The sequence below is a fragment of the Emys orbicularis genome, chromosome 6 (genome assembly GCF_028017835.1).
Source record: "Emys orbicularis isolate rEmyOrb1 chromosome 6, rEmyOrb1.hap1, whole genome shotgun sequence".
NCBI classification, from domain to species: Eukaryota; Metazoa; Chordata; order Testudines; family Emydidae; genus Emys; species Emys orbicularis.
Window position 1 is genome coordinate 111,147,663 of NC_088688.1, and position 13,405 is coordinate 111,161,067.

Consider the following 13,405-nt stretch of genomic DNA (forward strand, 5'->3'; position numbering starts at 1 on the left):
GGCCCACCCCTGCATTCCTCGTATAACCCAAATTTGCATTGTGTGTGCAAGAGAATGGAGGTGTCAGGCCCCAAGTCTCTCAACAATAGCAGCCTTTACTATTTAATGTGCAACCCCAATGTGTTAGGAAAATCTAATTCCATCGGCAAGTTGCCATGATAAGGTATTAATGTTTGTGCATTTAGCATTCATGTTTTCTAATGCAGTATGTAAATCTCATTCTATTAGCAAGTTTCCTGCATAATATATTAGCATCTTATTATAGATTCATCAGATATTATATGAATTTCTCATTTCAATCACTGACATTGTTGAAAGAGGTCAAATTGTTCATTTTTATGGGCAGTTGACTACTTTGTCTAATTTTGCATAGTCTGTTTGTTTTGACATGTATTGAGACTTCTGTTTTTCACCATTCTTTCCATATTTTGTTCTTTAATCATTAGTTTCTCTCCCACCCTTTGTGCTTTTGATGATTTAATGTCATTCCAGTATACAGCACCCAAGCTGTCTGCTGTGAAATTCTGCAGCGAGACAGCCATGAAGCTCCTGGATGCCCCTTAACCCTGTAGGCTCGAAAGAGTCACAAATCCCCCAGTCTTGCCCCTCTCCTGATTTGGTAGCATAGAGAGCCTGAGTGGAGCACAGCTCCATGGCACCTGGACGTGTGTGAACTTCCTCCAGGAGGTCTGGCATCCTGTCACTGTTCACCCACTCAGCAGAACTGCACCACAATGTGTTGTAAGGAGAGCTCTCACTGATGGGGGAGCAGGATTTGCCCCCTTATAAGTAGCTTAGTGGATTACTTCACAAGCAGCACCATAAGCAGGTTTTGTTTTCCCAGTTTAAAATGATTCCAACAGCCGCTTTCCATTATACCAGCTTCCAGTGACAAACTGGTTTAGTGGATGGTGCATCACTGTTGTAAACACTCCCAAGTCTTTTCACAATAACAGAGCAGACCCATTTCCAGCAGACAACCATTTATAACACAATAGCTAAAAGATTAATCAAAGCATGGGATGGTAATAACAGTATTACAGATATCGTTATTTCATGTGTACAAAGCCTCAGTACTACACAGCTATGCTGTGAAGATATGCAGTTCTTTGTTAATGACAGCTTTATTGAAGACAAGCTTTCCAAATGAATCTACTAGAAATCCTATTAAAGTACCATCCATTAAACCATTAGAGCACTCATTAAAACTGTTAGTGCCAACTTGTTATTCATGAGTTATTGGTCTTTCACACTTCTGAGATGTCTGCCAATATACTCACCCTTTGTTCCCGCATGGCTGTTCAGTCCCAAGAAATGTAGATTAGCTTTCTCTCTCCAAAACAATTCTTTTTGGGAGCGGGTGGGGCAACTGAGGGGCGGGGAATTCGAAGGGAAAAGTAAATTACAGTTTAGGTCTATTTACCTGGATTTGACAGAAATTGTGTTAACTATCCATATGCAGAGCTAAATATTAATCAATGGATTAAGCCATCTGGCCCTTCATCATAAAGAAGTGCACAGGGAGTATAATATGTTGCAGTGATGAACACATCCTGCTATACAACTGGTGAATGGCCGACAAAGACATCTGTTCTTTGATTTTTTTCATATTGTTAAGCAGCTTTAGATCACTTAAGCATTGGGGAGTGACGGGGGGGAGGGGGGAGGAAGGAATCAAACAGTTGAAGATAAGCTTTATACATGAAGTGTTATTTAATAGTTTATAAATTCCCATTATCATTAGGCATAATAAAATGCTGAACTCCTTTTTTACAATGAACAAGTAAAGAATCCATGCACATTCCTATCAGTGTCCTCCAAATGCAATCAAGTGTCCAAAAATATTTCAAACTTGTTACGTATTAACATTTTTAAAAGAGTTGCCATTTAGAATGAGAGAGAGAAAAAGAGAGAGAGAGAAAACCTTCTGGGGGGAGGGAAGGAAAGCAGGGTGGGGGGAGGAATCCTATAATTTAGTCTCAAAACTAGTAATGTTTGTCAGTTTACTCTGCTGCTTTTCTAGTTTACTTGTCAAGTATGAAAAGAAAAATATAAGTGACATCTTAGATTTTAAAGTAATTTCCAGTGTACTTTTGCACCATAGGTACAGCCAAAAAAGATCGGACAGTGTGTCTCCTGCAATTAGATGAGTAGAGCCAATACAATACATCATTACTTCATTCTGAGCTGGTGACGTGCTGAATAGCAAGCATGTGAGCCACGCAAAAGACTAAATACACTGAGCTACTAAATCTGACTGGCCAATCACAAATAAAGTGGGCATGCCCAACTCCACATTTGATCAATTAATTAAATGTATTTATTTACTTAAAGTTCAGAACCCACATCCTGAGACATATTTGTAAACTGTTTCTTTTTATCTTGAACTGACAATGATTATCTTGATATTAGAACTATGAGCTGAAAATCACTTGGTCGAGTTTTATGTTTATATTAGGTTTTTTTTGCCATCTAATAGGATAAGAAATTCTATTATTTTTTTTAATGTGGGAAACCAGGAGGTGTAAGGTACAAACACGGTGCATCAAGCTCCTTCATTTCTTCAAAAACAGAAAGACAAAAATTGTCTCTCTGAGAACAGTGATGGTGCAAATTGATAGCCCTTTTCTAAGTCAAAATGTGTTGATGAATTCCTAATCAGACGATATGGGGAAACATGTACTGCAAAAATATAACTTTATCTGGCAAAAAACAAACACAAAAAACACTGCTGTCCATCTTGCCTGTCTTCATTTTTGATCAATTAAATAGCAACAGAGATAAAGAATCAGAAGCAACTGAACCAAAATTTCACAGCCCATCTTCTCCCAGGGGATGAAATATGCTGTTGTGGGGTAGCTGAGATAGTACTAAACCAGGATCTTTAAAAGCAGATTGTGACTTGAGTTATTGAGACACAGAAGAATTTCTCTCTGCAGCTGGTGACATGGTGTGGGCTGTGGAAGACCAAGCCATGACAATGGAATGCTTTATTAATTACTGGGGAATGTGGAGCCCCTAAAAATAAACAAAACTAGTGCTGTGTCAGCCTATAGGTTGCAGATCATAAATAAAATACGGAGTTAATAAAATACATGCTAGAAAATAAAGCTTTTTATGCTCTGGGGAAAAGTAAAACCTTATGCATTTTTTCCTCACAAGTCACAAAATCTTAAAAGAAGGGGGGAGGGGCATGAATTTTGCCTCTTCCACCTCTCACTCCTCACTAAAACTTTCGTTTATTAAGGTCCTGTTCATAATTAAGTCACACAAAAGTGGCTCAGTTGGAGAGACAAATCACTGTATTGGTCAATTCAAAACAGAAAAAAATAGTTCACAATTATTCTACATTGCTGTCTGAAATCAATGGGTTGAAGGACACTCAGCTAATAAATCCCATGTTTTCTCTTGGGTTTTGTCCTGGAAGTCCCAGAAAAGTCCTGGATCGTTTTATGCTGAGGAATATATTACACTTTCTCTACCCACTGACTAATGAATCTTTTTACTCTGAGGTAAAAACACAGATGCTTTACCCATCTACCTAACATCCTCTCCAAATGACAGAAAGTAATCTTGTCATATTCTAGAAGAATATGCCTTAGAGACTCACTGACATTCAGTTGGATGCTATTTTGTCATTCATCTATCTATCAGTCGGTCGGTCTGTCTGTCTAAAGTTATTGTGCATTCAAGCTTAGCTCCCCAGTTGGACCTGCCAGACTCTATCGTGAGCTCTGTTTTTAGCCTCTTAAAACTTTGGCTATGAAAATAGTTTTGGCTTGACAATTGTACGATTTACTCTGAAGTCAAAGAAGATTCCGTCGTTAGAAGAAAATTGGTCAAATTTTAGTTACAAGTCATTCAAAAATCCATTTGAAACTGTAACTGCTAATATCTAGATGTGATAAGTTGCTGGTTTAAGGTTCCTACATGAAGGTTCTGAGCTATTCTACTAACTCTCCCTTGTAGCCAAACAAAGTGGATCATATTAGAAGTGACTCAGGAAGAGAAAAGAATGAGTCAGTCTCTGAAGTTAAACCCTGATTCATTAAAAGAGCCCTGTTCAGGAAAGCACTTAAGCATGTGCTTAGCTGCCAGCATGAGCAATGGGATTCAAGTATTCCTTTAAATTTGGCAGGTCCTTTTGCATTATCCTAAATTGGGACTTGAGAAAGCAAGAGGGAAGGAGAAGCCCTGGAACTAAACTAGTCTGAGGAGAAGTTTGGTTGAACTTTTTGTGGTGTGGTCCTGCCTCGTGTCTTTGTTACTTACCTCACATTCCTAGGGCTGCAGAATACAGCCAAAGCTGCAGGAAGGGGTGAATTTTAGTCTGTGTTCTGTGAGGACCTCATCCATTGACACTGAGCATGTGAGCTCTTCATGGCAGGAACTGTGTCCTTTTATTTGTTTCTACAGTAACTGGCACTATGGATTCCCTATCCAGATTAGGACCTTTAGGTGCTACTGAAATACAGATAATAAAGAATAATAATAAGTAGCAATTTAGAGAGACTCTAAGCTTGTCAGACAACTTCTTCTACAGGCAGCCTGCAAAGAGGATTTCTTCTCCACTCCCTTGTATGCTAGTATTATAATAATGTTCCAGGCAAATTGACAGTGGCCAGTGGAAATGAGTGAGAAGACTGACCTCCATTCCTAACTCACCACACCTTGTATGTGATTTAGTACAAAGGGTACAGTCTTGGAATATTAATATGCTATGTGACCTGCAGGAAGGGAGTGTTCGTATTTTACAGAAACTTATTAATATTCATAGAATTCACTCTGCAGGATAGAAAATCTCTTGTGGGACAGATGTACTGTTAAGACCCCGGGGCCTGATTATCCTTTGCCCTGCACCTTGTGTAGTCATCCAGATCAATGCAAAGAGACAGCAAAATGCTGCAAAATCAGAATAGAAGAGTATTACTCTCACTTTGCATTGGCGTAAATCACTACACGAGGTATAGAGAAAGAGAGAATCAGGTCCCAGATTCCTTGTGTCAACTAAGAAAAGTATTGTATCAAAGGGGTAGCCGTGTTAGTCTGGATGTGTAAAAGCAGCAAAGAGTCCTGTGGCACCTTATAGACTAACAGACGTATAGGAGCATGAGCTTTCGTGGGTGAAAGAAAAGTATTGTGGCTCCAAACTTCCTTCCTATACTATACAATACTATACAGTAATTGTATGTTTTTAAAGATTGTTTCTGTTTAGTGCTTCAACTACATCTTCCATTTGATTGCTAAACATGAAGTTCAGGCATTCTTTAGACTCACCAAACAAAAATAATAATCCAAGGAATAAGCCCAGACAGAGCAGGTTGATTTATTTAAAAGTATCCCTTATATAAAAATATTTTCTGTGTAAAAAAAAAAAAAATAGATTCTCCATTGGCAATGACCAGTTTGCATTGCATTGCCAGCAGAAACTAGGCCCAAGGTTGTTGAAACCAGCACAGAGAAGCTCATCCTTAGTACAAAGGTGATTCTCTGGTGGTGTAGAGTTGGTATGGGGCTTCTGATCTCATTCCACATCCCTGCTGCCAGCATAACAAGAAAAGCTGTCCAGAAGAAGGAAAGTGTAGCTGAGACACTCTACTCTGGTCAGATCTCCTACTGCAGTTTCAGCTTCATGTGGTCATTTGCACAACTAAGAGCACTCTGCCAACCATGCACAGAGTTAGCATCAGGATCCAGCCAATAGAGAGGGAAACTTTAAATCATCTTTGGACACACACCCTGACATGAGTGCTGTCCAGTTCATCCGGACATCAGGATCTTAACTTACAACTTGGCTCGGCAGGATTTTTAAGAGCCAAATCATAGACCAGTGAGTGTGGCCACATAGGTGAGAAAGGGAGAGTAAGGCAACCCAACCCAACACTCCTGCATATCCTTACAGGATCTGGGGTCCAGTCAGGTAGGGATAAGCAGGTTCAGTACACCCACTAGGTACCTCTCTCCCATTCAGATGGGCATGGAAGCTAGATTCTGTCTCCCAGTGCACCAGCCAGTACAGCTGAGCAGGTGGTGGGAGGTGGGTAGTAAGCTACTGCTAGTATTGTGTAACTTCTGCCATGGAACACGGTGGAAGCCATAGATGGAATCATAGTTCCTAGCTATGTGCCACCCCTTACACAGGGCAGGCAATAAAACTACAATCTAGCCATTATTTATATTTGCCCATTTGTTTATCATCAAATGTAAAATATACATCTAAACTAAGGAAATTCATTGTGTCTTGTCATTATCTCTGTGTGATCTGCAGAGCCTCTCAAGCAAAGCTAATGGCATTGACTGCTCCCCAACCTATATAAAAGCTTTTTAAAAACAGGAAAACATTTGTACCTATTCAGAATTTAGTTAGCTAGTATACCACTGGGTTCTGTGAAAACATATGTGGTTAGTAGGCTACTTTAAAAGAAGTGTGCTTGTAAAATATGTTCTTTTAAAATCTCTTTCCATTGCCACAATTCTCTGGACAAAATAACCAAAAACTTGTTGTTTCTGAGATTGAACTTTGTATCAGCCTACTTCCTGTCTTACTAAACCTGCCTTCAAAATATAGGCGGTTGTATTTCTCATAGCAGCTGTGCTCCAGTAGAACAAAATCAAACTGTCCCCTGCCAGACCCATGTGATGAGTAATTTCTTATGGGCATTAATGATGGAGAGCTAGTCACCTCTAGGTTGATCTTGAGGTTGAAAAAGCCTCCACTGGATGGAGTGCATCTACAGTAACTCAAGGCAAAGCCATAGAGAGGTGCTGACCTTAAGCTTCAAGACAAGCAGCAGAGCAGTAAGCCTAGTACATAACCTACATTATTTTCAATGCCATCAAGTTGCAGCTCCAACAAGCAGTTTGAAAGCTCCTAAAACAGACCTTTCTTCTTCATATGGACCATAGCACGTAGGTCACTAAACGTTTTTGCCCTTTCCATTCAATGGTCAGAAAACTATAGATATTCCCCTTTATGATCATGGTTGGGGAATATATTTGAAGGGCCCAGTTTATTTGTTTGGTATGTCATTCCCTAGCTATCTTGCCAACATGTTTGATGGAATGAAGAGAGTCCCCTGTTTGTTTGGAATACTTCATACCATTGATGGGTGGACTACCTTCTTTTTACTGCCAGTAGCTGCCCTTTTAAGGTTATTCCCTGTGGGGAATGGAATTAGTTCACGAATCATTCAGGGGAGAGTTGCCTCCAAAACATAAGAGCATAGTAGTGCCGAGAAACCTCTGTAAATATTAACCATATCAGTTGCTCTATACAATATAACAACTGCGCTGGGTAGTGTCACAGAGGGAACACAGAATGCTTTTCATAGCATCTATTTCATAGCCTCCAGAAAGAGCGGTGGGTGTTGATAGTTGAGAGGGCTGAATTTCCCTTGAAGAATTGGAATTCCAGTGAACAAGGGTTTCCTTTATACCAGTTGGTTTTTCTGTGCCAAGTCCATTCAGGTAAGCAGTAATAAGTAATCTATTATTTACTAGTCAATAACACTTGGATTTCCTGACCTTTTATTTATCTAGATTGGTGATGTAATAAATTATACAGGTTTGGATTAACACTGACATTTTTTAAATTATACTGTTGTTGTTTCATTTTATTCTACTCTCCCCAGTCAAGTTTATTTCCTAAAATTTCTGTTTTCACTCTGACAAGCTCGTTTATTCTAGATACACTTCTTAGAACCAAGAATTTAATCTAACTGAATTATAGATACTAATGGGAAAGTCAAAGTCAAAGGTAGTTCAGATAGGACAAGGCACTGCTTCTCTTTAATTGATACTTGATCTATAAGAAACTGGTGTAATTTTGGGATATATCAAACATGGAGTCAGCCTCATCTTTTAACCTCAGTTTTCATTATGTTGCATTGTAACCCAACATGACAGGATGCAGTGTGATGCAACAGGCTACAGTTTGTGAAGAGGAATCAAGAGAATTCTTCCACCCCCCCCCCCAATGGCACTGTAGACGGTGTCATGTTATAAATAAAGTATCCAGATGAAAAAAAAATTAGATGAGAAAGGATTAACAGTATCCTTGAACTGGTAGATTCAGTCTAATTACTCTAATTTAATTTGGGCAGTTTGACACATCTCTAGTTGAACCATAGCTTAAGGGAAACAATTAAATAAGGGTTAGAGGGGAGTAATAATTTCTGAAGAAGATGCTAAACGTCTGCAGGATCAGTAGCTCCTTAGAATAGCTTACAGCATAAAAAGTTAAACTTGTGTAACTAGAAATCTTCATGAGTTTGGCCCCTTCTCAATGACATCTGTAATTTCTGGATCATAATAATTACTTAGCTCAGAGTTAATTGGTTTTAAGTCTTAAATCCTAATGCAGTGTTAAGTCTTCACATGCAGCGATTGTAGTTTAACCCCTACATTTCTTTTACATATTGCAGTATTTCTTGGCTCTTTTCTTGTAACTAGATCAAATTTTCTTTCTAGTATCATCCAGGAGAATAAATGATAGTTGCCTTAATTGTTTCATTGATCTCTAGATACTTATTCAACCCTAATTCCAGCATTATTCATCTCAAAACTGTAGAAGGGCCAAATTTTTAATGATATTTAGGCACTAAAGATGCAGATAGTGCCTAGTGGGGTTTTCAGAAGCACCGAGGGTCTAACTCCCAATTCCCAGTAGTCATCTATCTTTTGATGTTTATATACCTTTAAAATTCTTGCTCTTAATTACTAGTGTAGAAGTTAATGTCAGTAAACAGGCTGGGTTTTACAACAAAGTGAATTCAAGGATCTGCCCTAGACTGACGACAATTGTAACGTGTTCAGTAGCTCTTCAGGGCAGCTAAGATGCTTTTACAACAGTTTCCATGCAGCTTTGTGTTTTACTGTCTAGCTGAACTTCACCTTTTTGACACTAAAATATATAGAGGGCATCAATATTTCTCTCATTCTCATTAACTACAGTGAGAGATGACAAATATCTTGAATGTAGATATATGAATGATACCTATATAACCAAGAGAGATTACAGTACTTTTAATATTATTGACTTACTCCAGTGTTCCCGACTTATCTTTCCACAGTTGTTCTAGTTAAAATAGTCTGACAGTGAGAATCAGTTCGACATTTTTCTTATCTTCAGGCATGCTGTATAACTATCTATAAGCTTGTAAGATATTTTGAGAGTAAGAATCTGTTTCTACTACCATATTCCCTTATGGCCCCCAATATGTGTATTATACAGGACCTAACACAAAGGGGTCCCCAGTCTCAGCTGGTGCCTTTGGGTGCTACCATGATACAAGTAATTAATAATTTTTAAATTCCATTTCTAGTACATATGCAAAAATGTTTGCAAAACACAGGTGGAGCTGAAACCTATCAGAATCTTTTTTTAGTCCGTATGTGATTTGAAAACTAATGAATAAATAAAATGTATTTCTATAGTTTACAATTCAAAACATGGCTAAAATCTCAGAAAGCATGATTAGCTATCCCTAGATGATATTTCCATTTTGATGTGTCCATATTATTTCATACTCTCTGTCCCTCCTTCCATGTAGAAATAGAGCTTCTCCTGTTTTTCTCTTTCATATAAGAACAAATGAGAGGCTATATAAGGAAGATGCCCAAATGTAACTGTCAATAGGCGTCAGTATGATGGAGTGCAGTACTTTTTAGGCTGTGGCTAAATGCTTTGTGTCATGCAGTGATATATGAATAATCTCTGGCTGTGTGGACTTTTTATAAAGCAAAAGTAAAACTGGGAGTGTACTGTTTGCTGGCTGTACTATTCATGTTTTTGTGGTTTTAAGCTAATTATTTTTCTTTTTTTTTTAAGTCAATTGACCCTGGCCAGCAGTTCACATGGGAGCATTCTAACCTGGAAGTAAACAAACCAAAGAATAGATATGCAAATGTAATTGCATATGACCATTCTCGTGTTCTACTTTCAGCAATAGAAGGTAAGGAGCTATTTAACAATTTAAACTCATTAAATATTAAATGCTAATGTAATAATTTTACCACTTCTTGTCAATTAAATTAATAGCTTTAAATTAATGTAATAATCATCCTTTTTCAGTGTTCATTTGCAGTAATTCAATAACATGAAGCATTAAGAGCTAGACAAGGTCATATATAGCAAGAGGGAAACTTCTTACTCAACACATCTGCTCCTTGTGTGTATGCCAAGTCTTATCTACTTACTTTTTTGACAAAAAATTGTCGCTACTTTTTTACTCCTAACAGCACAACTATTAGGGAGTGTGAGATGGTTTCTTGTCTGGCTCTCACATTATCAGTATAATGGATAACTCATTTTCATTTGCCAAATCTTTAGTGATGCTGATAACACACGAGCCAGAAAGAACAGAGCTTGGCTTTCTCGTCTCAGACTGAGTATGCAGAATTGGCAGTTAGAAAACCCAACTTTTTACTTGTAAACTAAACACATTTTTTTGGAAGTCATTGACAGACAACAACTGAATTTCAGGTACTTGTGTTACTGGAAACTCAAATGTCGTTGCCTGTAGATGGACATGGTAGTATAAATGACAAGGTTTTAGTTGTAGCTGTCTTTGACAGACAGTTTTGCAAAGATCTGATCATGTTAGTGTGCTTCCCTGTGGTGAGTGAACTAGGCTATCCAAGATGATGGGCTCTATACAGTTTGTCTAGTTTCCCAAGTGCTAAAACAACAGGAGTAAAGATTATCCATCAGAAGATTTTTTCCACTGGCTACCTCTCACTACCTACCCAAGCTGTTTCTTGGAATTAAGGCAGATTTTCAGTTTATTCTACACAGCTGGCCACCATGTATTAGTGATGTCAGTAATATAATTGATTACATATTTAAGTGGGACCATTTAAATGAAAATAAAAATTGCCTTTAGTAAGCTTTGATAGATCTTGTATATTGAATAGGCTTTAAAATTATAGAGGACTTTCAGTCCTTGTATCTTGTATGCAAAGACATAGTTGTTTCATTCTTAACATTCTATATGTTAAATTGTGCAGTGTTTTAATCTACATTGTGAACACCTTATCTTTGGCTACTCCAAACCTGCAGACATGGGATATAGTAGTGACGGTATTTTTAGGTGTAATCAATTCTCTAATATGCTATGCACAGCCAAGTAAATGCTCGGTGAAGGAAAACACAATTCCACTGGTTGAGCTTTCCCTCTTTGCCTAATTTATTGCAGCTGCATATTGTACGCTTTGATAACACAGACACAGTTTCTCAAGTATATTAGAAAATTTAAATGATTGCCTTGAAAAATTTGCATATAATAATCATCCTACATTTGTTCCACCTATGGAGCTCATTTAACTGGTATTGACTAAATTTTTCAGTGGTGTCAGTTACATTTCCTCATATTACTTTATAGAAATATCTAGCTGAACACCAACGAGTTTACTAAAATTAGAGTTGTCTCTGTTGTCGGTTAGATTCTCATGCTTTGTTGTAGTTCAGCACACAAAACAACAACAACTTCATAAAGAGAGGATAGGTAAATAGTATAAAAACCAGCCAAACAAAAACCAAACCACTGTGCAGTGATGCTCTTCTGAATTGTTTACCATTTTCTCCAAAGTACATTTAAAGTCACAAGTAAACTAGTTCTAAAGCAAGGAAAATAATTTGTCACTTTATGTTGGCTGGGAAGAGAGTTGAGTAACTGTCAAAAGAGAAGAACATTTAATTTCAAATAAATCCATTTGTTGACTCATAAGTGAATTAAGAGATGACTGGGTTTGAAAAGGCCTGCCAGATTCCCCTTAACAAGTGACCCTGGAAATTAACATGTTTTGAAGATGTGATCAAAATGTGAAAAAAAAAAAAAAAACACAGAAATAACACTCAGTTAAACAAGGTTAATCAAATTACCCAGTAGACTAACTTTTTAAAATAAAAATTATGAGAATAAAAGAAAAGTTCTAAATAATACTTTTGCAAGTGTAGTATTTGCAGAAAAGGATTCTACCTGGTAAAGAAATACTTAAAGGGATTGAGAAAACATAAATGCTAACTGTAATGTTTGATTTCCCTTTTTAATGGCATAAATAACCTGAGGAGGTTAAAGAGACTAACTCTTTAAAAATGCTATTGATCCTAAGTGCATAAAACATAATTATAGCCATATAAAATATCAGTGATAGGCTTACACACACACATAGCTTTTTGACTCAACCTGGTGATTTACCTACCTTTATAAACTTTTCAGACCTCAATTTACAACAACCAAAGCAACATAAATTGAAATGTTTGCTTGTGTTAAAATGACGTGACTTGAAATAAGCAATATGTTAATGTTTTAACTCCCGGTTTCTGAAGAGATTTTCTATTGATATATGTCTGAGTTCTTTTATGTATCTAACTTGCTAAATTTAATATACTGGCTTAACATTGTTTAATAAGTGTTTCTTTTTCAAGCGTCAATACTTCATTACACTGTTTTGTCAGTCTATAAATAAAAATAAACATTCCTGGTTGGAAAATACATAGGCTACCTAATATTTCATTTGACAGCTGCATTTGTTTTCAAGCTGCCATGGAAATGAATGCTTTTATATTGTTATAGGAATATGTTTCAGAGTGGCACTATCCACATAGGTCAGGCCCAGCGGCTGGAATATATTGCATTTGTTATAACCTCATGAGAATCATTGTTCACTATTTTAAATACCTATGGGCCTCATCCAAAGCTCACTGAGGTCAATTGAAAGACTCCCATTAATGTCAATGGGTTTTGGATCCAGCCCTGTGTTCTTTTAAAATTCTCTATTGAGAAAGCTATCCAGCTACAAAAAAGCACCCCATCCCCAAATAATAACATCAGGTGCTTAGAACGTCTCAGTCAGACGTGTGTTTTGTTTTTTGCAACTGTAGTACTTAACAATCTATCTAGGTATGGTGACCCCCACCTCTGTAATGTTTGAGGACCTCACAAACATTAATGAGTTTATCATTCCTGTGAAGAACTGAAGTACAGAGAGATTGAGTTATGTGCCCAAGATCACAAAGGGAGAGTCAGGGATCTAACTCAGATCTCCCGAGTCCTAGTCCAGTGCCTAAACAAGCACTGTTTGCACAACTGTGATAGCTTTGTTATTGATGCTGTTGCACAAACAAAGAACATAGAAATTGCCAGACTGAAGTGGATCCAAGATCCATCTAGTCCAGTATCCTGTCTCTGACAGTGGCCAGGACCAGATGCTTCAGAGGAAGATTTAAGAACCCAGCTGTAGACAGATGTGGGATAATCTGCTTCCCTCATCTCTAAAAGTTAAAAATCGACTTAAGGCCTAAATCGTGGGGTTAAAGATCTCTTCCAAAAGTTTTATTAGCATTAGCTGTTGTATTCTTGTTATACCTTTAAACATCCAGTCCCTTTTTTGAATCTTTCTAAGT

General features: G+C 37.5%; 1 protein-coding gene across 1 annotated transcript in view; it reads left to right on the top strand.

Annotated features, from left to right (window-relative positions):
* Positions 1-13,405, top strand: part of PTPRD (protein tyrosine phosphatase receptor type D) — a 398,081-nt gene that overhangs the window by 319,854 nt on the left and 64,822 nt on the right. Inside the window, exon 21 of the mRNA XM_065406322.1 lies at positions 9,830-9,953. Coding sequence (XP_065262394.1) covers positions 9,830-9,953 — 124 coding nt within the window. The remainder of the gene's footprint in view (positions 1-9,829; positions 9,954-13,405) is intronic.